This window comes from Nyctibius grandis, chromosome 26 (genome assembly GCF_013368605.1).
Source record: "Nyctibius grandis isolate bNycGra1 chromosome 26, bNycGra1.pri, whole genome shotgun sequence".
NCBI lineage: Eukaryota > Metazoa > Chordata > Aves > Nyctibiiformes > Nyctibiidae > Nyctibius > Nyctibius grandis.
In genome coordinates, this window is record NC_090683.1 from 2,480,419 (window position 1) to 2,500,536 (window position 20,118).

Genomic DNA, 20,118 nt, shown 5'->3' on the forward strand with positions numbered 1-20,118 from the left:
GCTGAGGGGAGGTGGCCGGAGGCGCGGGGCCGAGCCGGGCCGGGCCGAGCTGAGCTGAGCGAGGCGGCGGCGGCGCAAAATGGCGGACAGGTTCTCCCGCTTCAACGAGGACAGGGACTTCCAGGTAACGGCCGCGCCGCGGGGGCGGGCGGGCATCTAGTCTACCCCGGGTGGCCGCGGCTCCCTCGGGCCGGGCCGGGCCGCCCCCCTCGCCGGGGCTTGGTGCGCGGGCCCGGCGCTCCGCGGCGGCCGGTAACAACACAAAGGCGTGTGGCGGGGAGCCGGGGAGGGCTGTCAAGGTGACCCGGGGAGGGGGGCAGCGGCCGGCGGTGTCGTAACACGGCGGAGCGTCCCCGCGGAGGGGGCTGGCGGGGGCTGCCCCCGCTGAGGTGACCCTCACCCGCGGGACCGTGGGGTTTTCCGTTCGTTTTTACGGTCTGTTAGGCCGGAGCGGCAGCCCGGTGGGATGGGGGGGGGGGGGTCGAGCCGCCGCGGGGCTCACCTGCTCCCTGGCCGGGGGCTGCCCCGGCCCCGCAGCCCGGTGAGGGCACCCCCGGCTCTCCGGCTTCCCCCCAGCGTGTTCCCCTTTGTGGAAAACGCCTTTTCCTTCTGTATCCCTTCCCCAAGAAAGCATTAGTGTTTCGACGTAATTAACGCCACTGTTGCTGTTTTAAAGGGGATTTAAATAAACAATGGGCAAATTAACATTGACTCATTAAGCCTTAACAATGACATTTTGTTTTCTGACTTCAGCCCGAGAGAGTCTCGAGGTTAGAAAGAAAAACAAAAGGAGTGAGAATAAACGCAGCTCGAGAGCAGCTATTGATGAGCTTTTAATGTGTTGTCCGTGTTTCGGGACCCCAAAGTTGGAATAGTGCTTTTTGTCTGAACTCCTGCTTTTCGTCTAAAGATATGGGGGTTTTTTTTTTGATAGTTGTGGAGCTTGTGTAATTCTGCTTAATGTAGCATTAAGGTGCAATCTTGAAAAGAGTCAGGACATCGGCAGTAAGTAATTTATGTTCCTTCTGGATGTTTTAGGGGATGCACGTGTTGTAAGTTGTTATTAAACTGTATTAGAAACGCATGAGAAAATATATATCAGTGTGGATGACTGCACCGTGTGCGTTACCTTACCTGTGGACTGTAGATATGGTTTCCTAATGCATCCCTAAACACGGGCTGGTTTGCATCGTTCGTTTCCTTAAATGAAGAAATGAGTTGTAATTAATATTGAAGTGGTCTGATTAGGTTTTGAAGCTCCTGTTTCAGGAAGTGGAGCGAGCCAGATCTTGAGTTTGGAAATACATTTCTTGTAGTAGTTCGCTTTGGGAGGGGGGAGATGGGGAACCTAAAGCAAGTCGACTGCTCCAGGATATACCCAAGAAATGGGTAAGCTCTGGACTCGTGTGTTGCACAACCCGTTCGCCTGTGCCTTTTACTGCGCGTCCTTGTGCGTGTCCCTTTGTGGGGCAACCCCTTTTGCAAAAAATAATTGTAGCAGCAAAACCTGTTACTGTGTCATTGCTCTGGTCATGCAGGGAGAATGTGTCGTGACGTCAGGGAGGAAACAGGGCTCCATTACCCGATGCCGGGATCTTAAAAGCTGCCGAGCACGCTTGGAAACAATAACCCAGTCCCAACCCTGTGTTCCCTTGACTTTAAGAAAGGGCACTATTTTTAATTCAGACTGTATCCATGCCAGAATATCAGAGTTTCATTATCTTTCCCATAGGCTAGAGTAAAAAATAAAAAGGTGGGGTTTGTTTTTATAGCAGGGTAACTTCTCTCTTCTTTTCTCCATGAAAATTTGCCAGTGAGAAGACGTTTTATTTTGTGTATTAAAGCTTCCTTCGAGGGGAAAAGGGGAATCGGTCCTCTGGGAAGAACAGGTTGGAGTTGGTTAAGGCTTGCAGAGGACTGAACGTGCAAATGATGAGCTATGAAAGAGCTGATTAGAGAGAGACTGGGCCCGAGTATCTTGGCCAGGGTCGCACTGAGTTGGTGAGAGCTCCAGCGCCTGCACACGTACCCCGACAGTTGGTCAGTAACAATTTTTCTGAAGTATATTGATGCAGGAAGGCTTTTTGAATCTTATTTTTCCTCCTTCTTCATCAGAATGGCTCGCAGAGAAGATTTTTTTACTTTTTTCCTCTATATTTAGATGGAGGTCACTTGAGATGCAACACCGGTGTGGAATAAAGGAAATGGCTCTGTGCACAAAAAGAAAGTTGCGCTGTGACCGTTGCTGAGCGTGGGTAAAAATACGCCTGCGTTCAGCGCGCAGCTTTTGATGATCTCTATAAAATACCGGTCTCAAAAGCTACAGCAAAAATAAGACACTGTTAGTGTGAAGTCACAAATTTGGATGTAGGCTCCTTTTGTAGGAGTGTTTCTGTCGGTGTTAAGGATGCCTTTTTCATGCAGTTTCTAGCAGTTTTAATTCTAAGCTTCAGCAGGTGAAATTTCTGTCCTTCGATGGAGCATAAGTGTGGCCCCATGTTAGTGCTAGTCTGTTGGGACCCGAGTAGGCACGATAAAAAGGGAGATGCTGCTCTAAAATTACCCGGCTTGAAGTGGGGAGGGATGCAGTATGGTGAGGGGGAGGGAGGCTGGAGAGATCCCCCAGATTTTGTTCTTGGATGATCTACTTGTGATCTTGCGGATGAAGTGAAAGGATGTGTTACCATCTTGAGAGAGGAAGAGAAACAAAAGGTCAGGAGTGAAGTGTGTGGGTCAAAGGAACCTTTTAGCTCTTTGGAAGAAAGGCAGCTGACTTGGGATTGGCGATGTGGCTAAAGGAAGAGTCACTGGATGGAAAAAAAAAGTGCATTTTAGAGTTCTCTTTAATGTTATCAGGCTACTTCCTGGAAAGAAACTGGAAAGCTTCTGGGTTTGGGAGGATTAGTTTGGCCAGAGCATGAGTCGAGCGTTGGTGTGGGCAGGGGAAAGGGAAGGTTAGCAAGGTGGGGTTAGCAGAGGTGACGATCAGGTTTCTGAGCTTCTGATATGCTGGAGAGAAGTGGATTAAAGGTGAGAGAGCTGCTGAGAGCTGTTCTGTCCTCCCCTCTGCCTGCCCGAAGGAAGCTCAGTGTGATCGGGGAAGGCAGGAATGGAAGCCTGCAGCATTGAGGGGAAATGGTTTCAGGAAGGAAAGGACCTAAACCAGATGAGAAAAAGGAGGTATGAATGGTCTGAAGTGCCTAAAAAGATGATGAGGGGAGAAGGTTTGTGGAGCAGAAGGATCAACTGAGGACTGGAGAAATAAGGGGGGGTGGGGGGACCTTCCCATAACTGCAGCCAAAGCGATGTGACGGGTATAAAGCAAACTGCAGAGGGAGTGGAGACACTGCCATGGGGTGATAAGTAACCCTGCAGAACAGAGCAGCTAGTATAAGGGTAAGAAGGTCAGGTATCCTTAAGGATAAAGATCGTGGTATGGAGGGGGAGGAGAAAGATTACGTACTCTGAAATTCTTCCGAGTCCTCTCTGTGGTGGAGCGGAAGGAACCTCAAAGCTAAGGATGGTTTGAAAGCTGAAATTGCCAAGGGAGCAGGAAATGGCATCCGAGGGTATCGCCACAATGAGGTGGTTAAGCAGCTTTTGGGGTTTATTTTTATAAGATTGTCTTGCTTTTGCTGGGCTCTGTAGCTTTGGAAGGGTGTAGATCCTCTCCTCTTTGCTGTATGCTCCCAAACCTTAGTGAAACGCACGGGAAAGCCTCTGGTTTTGCCTGCGATTTCCAGGTGCTGAACCTGAGGGCAGCCCCAGGGAAAGGCATTTAGCTTTGCTCTGTCCAGTAATACTTGATCTTTCCCTGACCAGGGCAGCACAGCAGTTTGTTTGGGAGGCTTTAGGCAGAGAAATGAATTACTGAAGGAGGAATGATGTTACTGACCTTCCCTCTCTTTATGTGCTGAAGTGGTAAGTGAAGTCTGCTGATTACCCAAATAAATCCCAACCTTTTTCCCTTTTCCATGACTAGAGGGGTTATTTTTTGAGTGGGCTGCTGACAAGCTTAGTCCTTTGGTTAAAAGATTGTAGCTTACCTGTCGCAGGGATGTCTGTCACTTGTCTACCTCTGCAGTCTCCTTGATTGACTGGCTTCCTCGGGAGCTGAGACAAACTTGTGAACCATTGTAAGGCAAGTAATGACGAACGATAGCTGTCGGCTGTGCTAACGGGGTATTTTAGAAGCATTACTGAAAGCTGTGTGAATATGTGAGACTGCTGCAAGAAGTAAATATATTTTTTAGTGTTATTTGTGTAATTGCAGTAATTTTATTCTTTAGATTAACTATAATGAACTCAAAGAATGAATACTGTGGGGGTCTCCGTATCGCTGAAATCCAGGGGAGCTCCCAGTTACTCGCAGATGTTGAGAAAATGTTTTCTTGCTACATCTTTCTCCTTTTCATTGTTGAAGCAGAAATATTACGAGCCATATGTGTATATGTGTACAATAATTTCCTCTTCCTATGTTCATTGCACTTACTAGCATCATTAGCCAGACGGAACACAAACTGTTCTGTCTCATGGTTTTTTAGTTTGTTATATAGTCTGTGTAATCAAATAACACTTCCACCAAGCAGAAATCCCTGGTTTTCTGTCCGGGGTTGAAATGTGGCCAGTCTGAACCTCACTTCTCCTATTCTTGCTTATGCCAAGAAGATACATGGTTTTTTTTCCCCCCACAAAGGAAGAGCTAGCAGAGTGCATCGCTTTTACTGGCCGCTCTGCGCTTCTAAAGTCCTGCCGCTTCCAGCAAGTTGAGCTGACCGCTGATGCCACGGGGATTTTATGCTTTTTAATTGGCAGAATGTCAGGGATAAGTTTTGTTCCCAAGCAGCTTAGGCAGCCCGGCTTATCGGACATCTGGGCCGACAGTGCGGAGTTTTAAAATCTGTCCTTTTAATGAGTGCGTGTTGTCCGCGGCTTCAACTTTGGTTCGTTTCTTAGGTGCTGCCTAAGGTGGACGTATGTGATTTTTGTGTCCTTCAGCAGTGACTGCTCATGGGTTACGTGGCAAAGTAAGCTGGTGGCTTTTCTTTGTGACACAAGGAAATAAATAAGGTTGTTTTCTTTTGCCTGCTTTTGCTAATTGGGAGAAGAAAAAGTTAATGTGGAGGAACAAGGGAAAGAATAGGACTGGAGTCACTGCAAAATACGATATCCTGAGCTTCCAACCGATACCAGATCCCTGTGCGTGGCTTTGCCTTTGACAAACGGAGCTGACAGCAGTCCAGGGGGTAGCCCTTTCCATGGCGTGTTTTCTAATTTAAGAATTAATCTTAGATTTTCTAAAATCTCTTAGTATTGTTTGGAGATCCTCATTTATCATTAGATTTGAGTTCTATTTCTGGTGTAGGCACAGCAGAGGAAGGACACTGCTCTTACTGCCTTGGCAATTCGTGCTGAACTCTCGGTTGAGCAAGGCAGGAACAACAGAACTGTGACTCATTTCTCGCCTGCCTGTGTGAGCAAAGAAGGGAGGAGAAGACTGGGGGAAAATGCATTTAAAATTAAATTGAATACTGTTGGTTCCGTGTTTAGAGGATCACAGGAGAATCTGAACTTCAGTGTGAATTTTTAGAACTCGTATGATAAGTCACATTTCTATAGACCACCTTCTTTCCTGTCTTGCTTGTACTTTCCCTGCTGTGTTTTTGGTCACTCCTGTATTCCCCTGTGCAGTCACGTTCTCTGTCAGTGCCTAACTGAATAGCAAAGGAAGTACTTTATTCTACAGTCCCACAAACCCTGTCTAAGCTATTGTGGCTTCTTCTGAGTCATCTCCTCCGAAACAAAGCCAGCCTCTCCTAACTAGTCTCCGAACACCCACTGCGTGGGGATGTAGAGCTTTAGGAGTGCATCCCATCACAAAGCACTATTGCAGTACTTGGCCAACGCCTCCTCAGTTGACATATGCTTTTTTTGTACCGTAAGTTTTAAACCTGTAGTAATTCTTGGTACTTCCTACCTTCGAGCAGCTCTACGAGCAATTAATTCATTTGAGATTTTGACCATTCACGGTTTTAAAGCCAGAAGTTGATAGTAGGTTGTCTGCTTTGAATATCCAGGTATCACCCTTTGATTTCCATCATTTGACCCACTTTTGAGTCCAGGAATTAGTGCTTGGATACAGTTTCTCTTGAAGACAGCTGGTGATGGTGAACATTTTCCTTTGTAGATTGTTCTGGTAGTTTGGCCACTGAAAGGTGTATGATCCTTTATTTTTCTTCTAGATTTTTCTATTTTCAGCTTTTAGCTCTTGTTTCTTGTTATGTCATTATCCATTATGCCAAAGCACACATTGCTGCACTGCCTCGTCTTATGTGAGGGCATATATAACATCTCTGCCTTAGTCCTCGCCTCTTTTGAGAGCCGTAACAGTCTGATCTCTACATTATTGTAGGGCATTTTGCCGTTGCTTTTGCATTGTTACAGCTTTCTGCATCTTAAAATTTTCCACATTTGTGACTTGAAGATTTGCATAGAGGAGTCTAGAATCAGCTCCATCTGTATAATATACAGACATAAACATCTTTTTTTGCTACTTTATTCTTATTTGCTGTTCCTTTGTTACACACCCTTGGACTGTATATTTATCCTTTTTCCTACTGCATTGCGTGAAGAGGTTTAAATTTGGGTTTCTCCTGCCTGCTTGGGTGCAGCCCTGTGCTGCAGGTGTGTTTGTACAGGGCTCGGTGAAAACAGACTTTGTGTTCGTGAGGTCAGGCCGCTGTTACACGGGTCACATTGCTCTGTACAAACACATGGGTGCTTAGCGTTCGTTGGGCTTCGTGATCTGCAGACTGAGTCGGCAGTTGCTCTATTTCCCCTCTGGTCATTGATAAAAATGTTGAATGGTACCGAGTCTTGTGGGATGAGTTATGAGTTTGAATCCAGGGAACGTGCTCCTGAGTGAGGTTTTCTGTGACGTTTGGGTTTAGAAACAACCCTTAATTAAGTCAAACACCATAATAAGAAAAAAAAAAAAAAGAAAAAAGCCAGTACTATGAAAGCTTGGAATTTTGTGGTGGTGAATAAATTATAAATATTAAATGACTAGCACCCTGTCCCATCAGGGGATTTTCTCTCTCTCTTGTTTGAAAGTCCTTGTTTAGTCATGAAGCTGCGTGTGCTGGAAGCTGCAGCATCTTCTGCATCGAGGTATGCTGAGAAATGGCTAAGAGAAAACTGGGTGAGAGAGACCAGCAGCGATACTCTGCGATACGGTTGCTGGAAGCGTTGAAGAACTGAACAGCATCCCTCGTGTGCTGGAACAGATTTATAGCTGGCGTTGGTAGCGGCAGAAGGAATCTGAAAGACGTTAAATTGTTCTTGTTTGGTGCCAAAGTATGCAAAGCGTAGCGAAGCAGGGACCTGCCTCTGGCTTCTGCTCCGTGTTGTATGAGCTGTTTGAACTGTAGAACATGTTTTTAATTGGACAGCTCTAACTAGGTATTTATCTGTATATTTTGCTGGTTTAAAGCTCTTGACCTAGGAGTAGTCTTGCGTGTGTTCTGACGGGTGTGTTTTCAGTGTTTTTGGACTTAACAGGTAGAATTTTGCCATCAAAATTAACTTTTAGGTTGGTAAACAAAAGGTGCCATCAACTTCTCAACGTGTAATTACAAGGTGCTTCTTTCAAAAGGTGCCAATTTAAATTCATATCCAAATCTGAAGTGATTGCTTTTGTTGTATTGACTCGAGAGGATTTTTGTTTTAAGTACTCTGAAAATAATTGATGTGTGTGTTTGCCTAAAATGAGGTTTTGCTGCAGCTTTCCTAAGGTGTTGACTGTAAATATGAAGCTATTTCGGAGGGTGTGAAGGTGTGTGGTGTCCGTACTTACCCACTTGGTATTGTTTATTTACAGGGAAGGGGCTGGGGAAGCGATTTATAACAGGCTGTGAGAACACTAGCTGTTGTTTGTGAATGTTTTACCTCTGTTGCTGTGAAAGGATAACTGAATTTTTTTGTCTTTACACTCACTCCAGGGAACAACAGGAAAAAGGATGATTTTGTTCTGGGAAGCGTTAACAAAGGCTTTCCAGGTACCAGCACAAAGTTGCTTTTGTGTTGTTTTTTATAGTTTTGAGAAACCACATGACCTTTAAAATTATCCAAGAAAGCTTCCAGTGCGAGCAGGGGGTGGGATGGAGTCATCTTCTGGGTGCACATTGGTCTTAAAAATGTATTTTCTTCTGGGTGCGTAACGAATATTCAAGAAACACTCCTAAGCTGTGCTTTCCTGCAGTTGTTTTTGAATTCTCTGGATGGATTTCTAAACATCAACACGGTTGTCTGCATCAATTACGTTTTGGAGATCTTCCATGGTATAGAGTCATCAGGCCCTGCTTAGCTTAAAAGGGCAGCATAAATTACTGTCTGAGAGTCGTTGTCAGCGTACACAGGATCTTGTATGGATCTTGCAGAGAAATTATAAACCTGTTAGGCTTTGATGGTGCGTAATAAACAGTTGATTCGTTATGGTGAGCTGGATCTGTCTTTAACACCTTCTCTCTCCCATCTGTGGTGGCTGAAATGTGCTGGTGAGGTTAGCAGCTGATGTAGTGGATAAAGCCCCACAAATAAACAAAATAAGAGGTAGTAGTAGCAGACCGTGTCATGTACACCTTTTGTATTTGAGCCTTGCCTGGAGTTGGTTTCTCTTCTCCTGTCTCTGCCCTGCGTGTAACCCTATAGCCGTGCTCCGTGGTGTCCATCACCTTCAGGTGGGGTGAGGAGAGGTGGGTCCATCGAGCTCAGGGCTGTGCAAAACTGGCAGGTCTGGTAACAGCTGACCAAGCCGGAAAGATTTGTAAAAGGAGAAGGAGATGAAAAATGCAACACAAAATGAGATGAATGTCAATGGTGGTTTGCTGAAATTCGTGCCCTTTGGGTTAGGCAAGAGTCTGGTGCTTTGTGAGGTCCTTGAAGAGTGATTCTTGTCCGTCTCTCGTGGCCACTGCGCTGGTTCTGGACTAGCAACGTTCACGCAGGTGTCCTGGATGCGGAGTGCACGCACGAGCTGTGCTGGGAGCCGTCTTTGGGGAAAGCCGGTGGATGTTGAGGTGCCTTGTCCTCTTAAAGGTCTCCTAACTGCTCAATCTCCTCCTTTAAAAAAGAAAATATAAATTAGTAAGATATTTCCTTCTGCGATCACTGAGTCTTTTTTTTCTGTATCCATGAAGATGCCGTGCGTGTGCAGGCAGTGAGGATTTTGGAGCGGTGGCATTTGCTCGCTTGCGTTCAGATGCTGCTACAGCTTTGTGCGTTCAACTCTTGAGACCTTACGTCTGTGCTGACCCGTCCTGGGACGGCTGCAGGGAATGTCAGCTGTGCTGTCCAGCCGTGGGAGCAGAGACCGGAGGGCCTTGTAAAATATTCTGTGATTTGTAGCTAACGCAATGTGCCGTGGCTTTATCTATGCTAGAAAATGGCTTCTCTTGTGGATACTCATTTCTCTTTTTAGATACTCCTCGTGTCTCAGCTGCTGGTGTACAGCTTAATGCCTTCAAGAGCTTTCAGGAATGAGGAGTGGGCTTGGTTAGATGTTTTAAAGTGGCATTTGTGGGTGACAACCCTGAATTTTATGGCTTGACTTAATATATTTGGGAGTTTAAGGTTTATTGATTGAATCGATGGATAAATAGAATATGCACAAGTGGTGCTGATTTGCTTTAGTGTTTTAAAATCCCATTTTCTAAAGTAAATGGAATATAAATGTTATTTTTTGAGTCTTTTCCTGATATTCTACCAGTGTAAAACTAATTTTTGAATATCTAAGGAGCACACTGCGCTCTTTACAAGTGCAGTTAAGCAATCATGATCACGCTGTGCTCTTTCCCAGTGCAGTTAAGAATTAACGATGGTGAGTATAGCGAGGCTTTTCTCCAAAACTACTTTCTTTAGATTGTTATCTCCGCGGTCACGAGAACATGCATTTCTGTGCACCTTCCTAAGCTGGTCCTGAAATTCAGTGTGGACATAAATAGCTTGTTTCTGCTTTGACATCTCGATAACTGCATCCTGCATGTTCCCTCCCCAGTCATCGCTGGGTTTAGTGCTCTTGGGCATAGATGGGGGGTTTTATGCTGGAGTCTTTTCGCATTTTACTCCGTTCAGGCCGTGTAAGGCGTCGTCCCTGTGACTTGTGGAGCAGGCAGTGTTTTCCCCAGGTATTCTCATTCTAAACTCTCCCTATCTGACTTCTGTTGGGTTTTGTAGCTTACATCATCTTCTTTCATATGAATAATAAAGTTCGCGTAACTGAGCTCTCTTGTTGAGCAGTAACGGAAGGGACAGCTGAATGAGAGCATTCTGAAAGAAACCCACTGCTTTCTCATCGCCATTATACTACCCTTTTGTTGTAGTTTTCTCCCATCTCCACATGAGAGCTGTATTTCAAGGTCTGGCCCAGCTACTGAAACATAGGCTGCCCCATTTACTTCTCTTTTGAAATAATACATGGATAACGTAGGGTTGTGCATAAAAGAAACCCCTAATTCCCGTCAGGAATGTGCACTGGATGGACTGTATTCTGCATGCTGACATCTTAATATCCTCTGTGCTTGGACAGATTGGAAAGAGCAGTCCGGTAATTAATATCCAGGGAAGTCTAATGGCCTTGAAGCGGTTGAAGTGGCTCATCCTTCTTTCCTCCTTGCATTGATGATGCTGTAGGTGACTTAGAAAATGCAGCGCTCAGAGGCTGGGTCTGGTTTTGGATACACCCTTTTGGGGAGTGAGAAGGAAGGAGAGAGCATATTTTTCTTCTGTCTTACAGCTGTGAAGATGCTTTTAAAAGTTCCCCCCTCCATAATATCTGTGTGTCCTTAGAGGCTTTGTCTTTCCCCACCTTCATGAAAAGGTGCCTTGTGTAGGGGAAAGAATTAATTCTGTGATACTAAACTTACTCTGATAAATGGGCTTAAATCAACAATTCATTTCACTTGCATTGAGTCATTTATTGGCACCAGTTCCTGCTGCTAAAGATTTTGGGATGAAAGTGTGATTTAAGTTCTTAAATTTTTTAATTATACTGACTGAGTCTCGCTGCTACAATGTTTGGGACCTTATAAGTAAGAAAGAAAAAGAAATACTCTTTCCTCTTAGCTATTTGACTTGAATTGTTTCAGAAAATGCAGTGACTCTATGTTTAATCTTGGACAAAGTGGCATTTATTAGGCCAGAGCTCTGAAGTATTTACAATCCAAATAAGGGAGAATAAGGGTCTAAAATCCTGCATGGAGGCAGCTTTTGTTAGCTGATTTTTTTTTTTCAAATGCTGTATTCCTAACTCGGTGGTTAAGTGTGTGAGGGCTCCAAGACGTAAGGTTTGGCGAAGAGCTTCATGCAGAGATCAAACAATGGGAAAGTGGAGGAGAGAGGAGAGGACATGTGACTGTGAGTAACCAAAATGGGTAGTTAGCCAAAGTTCAGATGATATTACACAAAAAAATTACAGGACACAAACATACTGGCTCCTGGAGATGACTGCAACAAGGAAATGAAATGATGCGCGTGGTGTATAGTGAGGAATGCTTAGATGTTGAAGGCTTGTCCTTGCTCCTTATCCAAGTAGTAAAATATATTGAGTTTCAGTGTGCTTGTAGTGAAGCACCCAGCCTGGGAGCGCTTGCTGTAGCACAAAGGGATAGCAATAAACGATGCTGAAGTGGGAGCCTCTCATCTTCTTTGCTATTTCAGGACGGAGGTAACGTCTGTAAGAAAGTGCTACAAGCGGTGCAACACATCTTGCTTTGCAAAGCAGAAGGGAGGAAGCCTGATACAGGGCAGCTGTAAACTGGAGGGGCAGAGGAAGAGAGGGAGAAGGGCACTGCCTGCAGCCCTGAAATCCTTGTCCACAGGAGTAGGTGGAAACTTTGTCGTTAGCTAGCAGGGCCAGGATTTTACTATATCTCTATAATAGTCATAACAAGGAAGAAGGTTTGGGAATAAGTCTTGAATAGCACTGGTTTTAATGCAGCTGTTATTTTATGGCCTCGTATCCATTTTGTAGGGCTTGAATTCTTTTTTCATGTAAAGGTTTCCTCTGAAGAGGGAAGCATCCCTCAAGTCTGCAGAAGACACAGATCAAAGTGATATTAGAATGTGGTCTGTGCTTACAGTTCGTGTTTGCCAAAAATGTAGTTTATTCTCAACAGATTCAACATTTAGGGTTTAATTAATTGTTAGATTTAAATGTTAAAGTATTTTGTCTTCCTCTGATTCATTGTCTTAAGATACAGCAAAACAGAAATGTTAGCTGGATCCATTCACCGTGCCAGGTTGAAGGATTGGAAAAGAAGGAAAACAGATGGAATTCCCTCCAAGTTGTTCCTTAGCCAGCTCCAGGGCTGAGGAAGCAAAGGGACAAGCTGTGCTGCCTCCAGCCCCACAGAGTCCCAGCTCCAAACGGCCTGTGATGACCACGATGGCTCGTCATCGCCTTAATGAGCTGTTTGTCATGGCCGTAGAAGCGAGGACGGTTTTTCTCCTTGCTTGTCAGGCTGAACACGCTCATAAATTTGACCTCAGTGTGACTGTTGGATTATTGTCTCCCTGCTTTTTTTCAGGGTGAGCTACTTCATGGTGGCAAGAAAATGTTTCCTCTATCATTTAGGTGTTGATAAATAAAGAGCAGTCTGTGATGAGTATCAATTTCAGGTCGGTTTGGACACTCTGTTGCTCTGATGCCTTAAATTACCAAGTTTGTAACAACCAGCTTCCTAATGTGTGATAAGTTTGTCATTATCCCACGAGGGCTTGTTCCCTGCACTCGGGTGGCATTTGCGTACCCAGGAGTTCAAGGTGATGGGAAGCACCCTGCCTCTCTGGAAAGCTCTAGTATGAGTATTACTGTTCTTTGTAGAAACAAGCAACTTATTCCCACTTCCATTACCAATAACAAAAAACCCCAAGTAGATATAAAGTAGATAATAAACCCCAAAGTATATAAATATATAAAAGGAACCCCAAAATATATAAAGTAGATAATAGTGGGATCGCTAGAGCTTGGAGAGAACAGCTTTATTTGCTTTTTGTCATCTTTGCATGTCTGTGACGTGGTGAGTGTTCATTTTTTTGCGTAGTTTCTGGGGGGATACGTTGCTTTTAAGCACAGAAAAATCGAGTTGTAAAGCCTCAAACCAGCCAGGCATGCTTTCAGTTGACCCTTGCCTTTGTAAAAACAATCTTAACTGTCTTGGCAGGCGGTGTGCTGACGGAGGTGGTGAGTAGGCAGAAATATTTTGCCAGCTCCAGGTAATTTAGTTGGAATATTCTGAGCTATCTGCAGGCAGCAAATCACGTTGTGAAATTAGGCGGCGGGGAAGTAGGGCTCTGTTTTTGCTAAGAGCGTTTCAAGTGTTTGTTAATTAAACGTTATGTGGATTTAATTCTTTATATATGAAGTTATAGTAATGTGTTTGCGCTGGCGTTCAGCAGGCAGCAGTGCAGATTCATTAACAGCATGTGCAGCCTTGGCTGCTTTTTGTTCTCTTGGGCACTGCTTTTCGGGAGGCTGGGCTGTGTCCTTTGTGCCACTGAGGCAGGTTTTATGTTATCTTTTCCCTGAGTTCACACACATGTCCAGTCTGTACATCTACACTGTGCCCGTCTCCAAGAATTACTAGCTTTTTTAAGCAGCTCAACGACTGCATGTGCATGGTAAGTTTGTCTTCAGCTTGCTCCTTGAAGGCTGTCCAAAAAAAATGCATGGGAGTGGATTGCTGCCTGCAGATTAAGCCCTGAATTCACTCTGGAGAGGCCGTGGGAAAGAAGACTACTGGGAGCAGAGCGTGGCCTGGGTGAATTACCGCTGCGGACGGCAGATGATGTATAGGCTGGCGGTTGGGGCACCAGCATCAAAGCAAGTTCTCTTGGCAACAGGTTTTTGTCAAGATGGTCTCTTGCAGATTTGCATCACTGGATACGTACGCTCGTTCCAGAGGCTTTTCGGAGGCTGGTGCCTGGCTTGTAAAATTCCAGCAGGCAGTTTGTTACAGCTGTGATTTGCTCTTTCGCATGCTGGCTTTCATTAAAATTCTTGCAGAAGGAAAAGTTGGTGTTGGTAGAAAGGGAGAAGAGTGACAACACGTTTCTCTTGGCAGCGGTGCCGGGTGTTCCTGCTCAAAGTAATTGCGGAGCTGAGATGCAAATAAAAACTGCTGGGTGGTTGGTGTTCGCTGAGCAGCCAGAAGGATTTCAGTGGTGCTGGGGGGCCTGGGGAAGGAATTAGGGGGTGACAGCCGAGGCCTTGGCACCTCCTGGGGTTTCACAGGGCTGTGACGCTGAGCAGTGCCCAGGGAACGGAGGAAAGCCCGCTGAAATGACCCCCTTCAATGGCTTTTGTGCTAGTCTTGGCTGCAGGCATCTCTCCTGTTTGCTTTTGAGTTTGCAGCTAGAAAGTCAGATTTTTTTTCCTTTCTAGGTCTGTGCTAGCGAGGGTGGATGTTAGTGCTACGTCATGGACCTATTGAGTGGCTGAAAATGGTTCATCGTGTTTGCAATTTCAGGAATTTGAGGTTTTAGAAATTACAACAGAGCGACAACAGAGATGTTTGTTTGGGATTTTTCCCTGAAACGGCCATTCACACTGACGATGCTGCAGCACCAACGGTTGTTCCTGAGGACAGACACTATTTGCCTTCCTAACTCATAACCCTGTATGCTTCATATCCAGGCAGAAGCATGGAACGATTGAATTTTGCCATAGCGGATGCTTGGGGAGGGTTGCTCGGCTCTAGTCTCTGCTCCCGTGGCTGTCATTTGGGTGTTGCGCTGTGCTTACGTGGCACCCTTGGCTAGGGGAGAGGTTGCCCTGTTCAGAAATCAGCAATCTAGGGGTGTGCTGTAACCATCCTATCGTATAACAATCCTGTTTCATTTCCTATCTACTTTAATTATTATACACGACCCGTCTATCTATAGGACTAAAGATGTTTCATGGAGTTGCTCCAAGAGCGTAAGGAAGCGAGGTCTGGAATAAGCCGTTCCACGCGTGCATCCTGGTGTTCTTTGTGCCACCATATCTGCTTGTGTGGCTGCGTGGCCAGCTGGCTGGTGGGCTTGAATCTAACGGCTCTTGTGTGTGTTGGAGGATCACTAGATTCAAGGAAAGGGCTGCTCCAGACCCTGAACGAGTGCTGTGGGCACAGGGAGAGGTTTCGTTTGGTACCACTGTGGGTTTTTGTTGACTTAAGGTGTGTGAAATTACATTTATGCCTCAAGCAATTTGGCTTTCCTGCTGCAAGGAAAGCCTTACTCCTCCTTAAAAGAGAAAAGACAACAACAAAAAAAAAAAAAACAAACCATTTATAGTGGTGGTGGTGGTGTCAATTCCTTCTTGTCCTGTGTGGTTTTAAGGCCAGCACTGGTGCTTCTGGTCAGCATTTTCATAGACTTTCCAAAGAAAAACACCCCAAAGTATTGTCATGGTAAATGTTTGATACTTTTCCAACTTCCATAACTTATTATTATCATCACATTGGCTTAGTTTTTAGAATAATTTTTGTTTTGTTCTTACAACCTATATACTGAATCGAGCCTGTATTTAATAAGTTCATTTGTTTTCCTAGCAAAATTATGTAAAATATAACACCGTGTACAGACCTGAATCTTGAAACTAACCTGTTGGAAGTGTGTTCTCTGCTGTAGAGCTAACAGACATCTTCTTTTACAGGGCAATCACTTTGATCAGTACGAAGAAGGGCACCTGGAGATAGAGCAAGCGTCTCTAGACAAGCCTATAGAATCGGTAAGACACACACTTATCAGCACCATCAACCCACCAAGAGTTAGGCCGTGATCGGATGGTACTTGATGTGAATGCAGTCAAATTGAATAGGAGCGGGCATCTCTTTGTCAGGACAGGGTTAATTTTCCGTGGTAAATTGTATGCTGAGATGAAGTGGGCCTGGGATTGAATCTTTAAGTAGTTCTCCTAAAACGATAGGTGACTTTAAATAATTCCTGAAATATCACGTTGAACTAAAAATTAAAGTGATACATTCATTCATGGATATTTATTTTAAGTTTTTATACTTTTTGTTGAAGAATCAGTTTAATTCACATGCGAACTTGCTGGAATAGTGTAGCAAAATGTATTTTGATCCTTTTTTTAATTTATATTTTTGGAAAAGTACTGGTGTGTTAAAGAAAAGTGTTAGAGTGACAGCTGGCAGCACGGAAACACGGATGCTTTACAGTGTTAGTGTAGCAGTCCTTCCCCACGAGTCTGAAACTGCGCTGAGAGTTTCTTTAAAGTATTGCTTTAATTTGAATTAGGTGCAGCAAGTAGAGCCCTGAGATGGGGAAAAATTAAATTCTGGTTAGTTTTACCTTTTTAAGCTTTTTGGAGCTTTTTAATTTTTCTCTTTGCAAAGCATCTGCTAGTCTTAGGCACGATAGCTTGTTCCGCCTAAACTGGACCTAAGTTTGGCACTTAAAGCTAAGTTTCATTTGCAGGTTCAGTCCAAGAGCAAGAAAACTTGTAGTGGATAATCGAGGGTCACTTAGTGGTGTTCTGATTAAGACTAGATTTTTTTAAGAAAGTACTTCTCAAGTATTTCTTCTCCACATTAATAATTTCTCTGTTAAAGTTTCTTCACGTTAGTCTGCGCTTAGAAGAAACTTAGCGTTAGCCAAAGATGAGGATATATTTTTCATTCGTGTGTGTAGGTTGGTGTTGTGTGTGTTTGTGTGTGTGTTAGATGTTTACAAAAAATTTACACAACTTGGGGTGTTCGACGTTTTTCTTCCGCAGCAGTTGGCCCATAGTAGCTAAGCAGCCATGATCTGGTTTGTATTGCACGGTCTGCCTTTTTTTTTTAATTTCTTCTCTAGGGTTTCCTTTCCCCCTTCTTATTTCTGTTCTTCTGGTCCAGTGAACACTGCATATAGTACCTACTGTCTTAATGTGCTGGCATGATGCTAGATTTAGGCATGGCGGTAATTGATGACGCATGAGATAATGCTGCAGAGATGGGAATTGGTATTCAGTGTTCTCCTGAATACTTCAATGGGACGTTCTGGTGTGGGGATTTTAATTAAAATGCCAAGCTTGTTTCCTTGTGTCAATATAATGAGACTTGCTGGTAGCTTACTCTGTGCCACGCTGGAAATTAGCATTTCAAAATAATTCAAATACTGCTCGCAGACTAGACTGGTTATCTGATTTCTCCCAAACAGAGAAGTGGTCACAGATTACATCACTTTGGTGTTCGGAGGGGAGCGATGCCTACAGAAGTGTGTAAAATGCGAACACTGGTCCCAGTGACAGGGGCACACAGCCTCACGGTGCAGCGTGGATCACCTGCAGATGTAATACTTGGTTGCAGTTTGGTTAATGTTGAACTGCAGCAGAAAAATTAAATTCAATTATAGCTTTAATATTTTATTCATATATATATCACCACCCAAATATCAGGTTGTTATTAATCTTTACAGCTTTTTGGTAGGTTTTAATATGTACAGTTCAGCCTTATGGTTAAATCTGAAAACAGTTTGATGGAGAGGACAAGAGAATGGCTTACCTCTGTGGGAGGAGGAAGGGTTAAAACCTCCAATTGTTCTGACTTTAAAACCCCATTTGCTTCACTCTTCTGTTGTCTGTAATAAGAGAAACAAGCGTTTGAGGTGTAGGACACCTACCCTGGGACATGTAAACCTTTGGAAGGAGTCACAGAACTGAGTACATGTGTGTTCTGCCTTCTCACAGCAGCTGTGCTCAGTGTCAGAGCACGCTTGAGCTGGCTTCACGGGCTAGTCCCAGAATTTAAAAGCTGCAGCTGCTGCGTGGGGTGTGTTTTTTGGTCTCATGAACAAGCCTGGTGTCAGAAAGTGCAGTGAGAAACAAACCGATTACTTCTAAGGTTAATCTTCACATTGTCTTAAGTACATTGTTGATTCTTAGAAGCAGATCTGTAGCTGGGAAGCATACGTAATTTTGTCAAGTTCCCTGGCACCTTGTGAAAATGATTTTTGCTTCCACACTGTGACTGACCTGTGTGCTTTTTAAATTGGCAAATTAACTAGAAGGAGCGGTTCTCTTGTTTAAGGGTGCACCTCCCCAGCAAGATTTTTCACTAGGAAAGAGCTGTGATGCTGCTTTTTCTGCTGCCTTATATTTTCTGCTGTTTGCTCGCCTAGAAGTGGGTAACATCCTCAAACTGAAATTGAGAGGGAAGCAGTAAGGACCAGTCTATAATTTGCAAATACCACGCATCTAAATATTTTCAATATTAACATTTAGTCACAAATGGTTTTATAATCCTTAACCAGTTCTCTGTTCGCAATTCCAAGTGACCTTTAAAAAGGAATCTGCTCAGGGTAATGACTAAGAGCCTGTGCTTCACATTATGGAAATAGTTTGGATGACAGATGTCTTTGTGCGAGGAAGGGTGTTTGTAACAACAGCAGATCAAAGCACTTTCCAGTTAAAAGTTTAAAGTTTGGTTATTCTACAGGCTGAAGGGTGGATTAAGTACATTTTCTTGAAATGTGCTTCTGGCAGCTTCTCACGTCATCTCAGTTGTATGAAAAAGGTTTAAAGACTAAAGGTAGCTTTGGAAATCCCAGGGGCAGAGGGTTTCACCTGAAGTAAATGTTTGATGATCACGGCTGAAGTGAGATCCATCTCTGCAGCATTATCTGGTGAGAGGTGCTGACTGTACTGCTACAGCATGCAACTCAAAGGTGGCTGGAAAAATAGGTTTGGGAGTCTACAGATCATTACAATGTTGAAACGTGTCCTCAATTAGCGTACTAGGATTTTTGTTCCTCTGGAAATCCTGCTTTGTACAGCTTGTTTAGGCCAAAGATGTCTGGATTGAAACATGCGACTATAACCAAAGTACATGTATGGAAAAGAGACCTGACACGAGCTAGTGGATATACGTAGCCTGAAGGCAAAGCCAGCTATTTTCCATTACTAAATTGAAGAAAATATTTCATATCAATGGACTCTTCATAGCTGCAAATACTGATATTTTTTTCCCCTCCCACAAATATATTTTTGTTCTGATTTGGAAGATGCTGCACTGTTCACGTCAGTGGAACCACTAGTGTCTGGTGCCCTGGAAAAATCAGAGCACTTCACCCTTTTTTTAAATTCAAGAAGCTGCATGCTTTTGTTTTCCAATGTTTTAAGTGCACTGAGTTCAGGTACTCGAACGGGAAGTCACGAAGTATTGCAGCTTTAATAGAATCCAGATTTCCTTCACGTTATTTCCTTATTTCTACTTGTTGACTGACTCTTGTTGCTGTGAATTGATGGTTTCCTTTGTCCCAGCAGTACAGATCAAGTAGGAGGTAGCACTGTGCCCTTAGAGCCTCCACGAGCAGCAGCCCTTCCCCGTGCAGGCAGCAGGCAGTGTCAGGGAGCTGAACCAAGCTGTCGCCGTTGCAGGTTGGAGGCCAGACTGCGTCTCACCCACTGATCCTGGAGCTTGTTAGTTTGTCCTCGTCATAACTAACAAATGTCCTTCCTCCCCCCCTCCTCATTCTGCTCAGTTACACACGGAGGTCCTTGAACTACGCCAGGTTTCAGGCTTCAGTTGGTAGTTGTGACGATCACAGGCTGTTGCAGACGACTGTACGAGCTGAAGCGGGGTTTTGTCGCACTGTATATCTGTACAGATCTGTGGACTCCACTAGTTCCAAAGTGTAATTCGATGAGGCTGCTGATTTGACATTTAGCAGTCGCCATATGTGGACAGCGCTATAAATAATGTGCTTCTTGAAGCTGAATGGTGTAGCATTACTATTGGGCTTTTCTCTCTAGTCTTCATTGTGTCATCTGTAGTGAGCTGTAGGTTTTGTTTTGGGAATCTTTTCAACCTCTTGTTTGCATGGGTTCACCCGGTAGCATCCGATCCTTGCTTCTAGATTCCTCGATACACAGTCAGCACAGCTTACAACCCACTCAAGAGACGTATGGTTCCTGGTGATGCCGAGAGAGGAACGGTGTGAACACGGGACGTGGGGATCTTACGGGAAAAACCTGTGTTAGGCAAAACTAGTGCTTGGTTTATCCGTAACGCAGCTCAATCCACCGACTGCGGATTATATCCCACCTACAACATCAAAACCTTTCAGTTCCTGTACACA

The 20,118-nt window shown here is 44.4% G+C and overlaps 1 protein-coding gene across 2 annotated transcripts in view; it reads left to right on the forward strand.

Moving 5' to 3' along the window:
• The window catches only part of GPATCH8 (G-patch domain containing 8), a 59,249-nt gene continuing 39,131 nt past the window's right edge, over positions 1–20,118 (forward strand). Inside the window, exons 1-2 of one of the 2 annotated variants that reach the window (XM_068418740.1) lie at positions 1–124; positions 15,692–15,766. In XM_068418740.1, coding sequence (XP_068274841.1) covers positions 80–124; positions 15,692–15,766 — 120 coding nt within the window. In that variant the 5' untranslated portion in view covers positions 1–79. Of the gene's footprint in view, positions 125–15,685; positions 15,767–20,118 lie in introns of those variants that run through there. The other variant, XM_068418741.1, reaches the window with a different exon arrangement.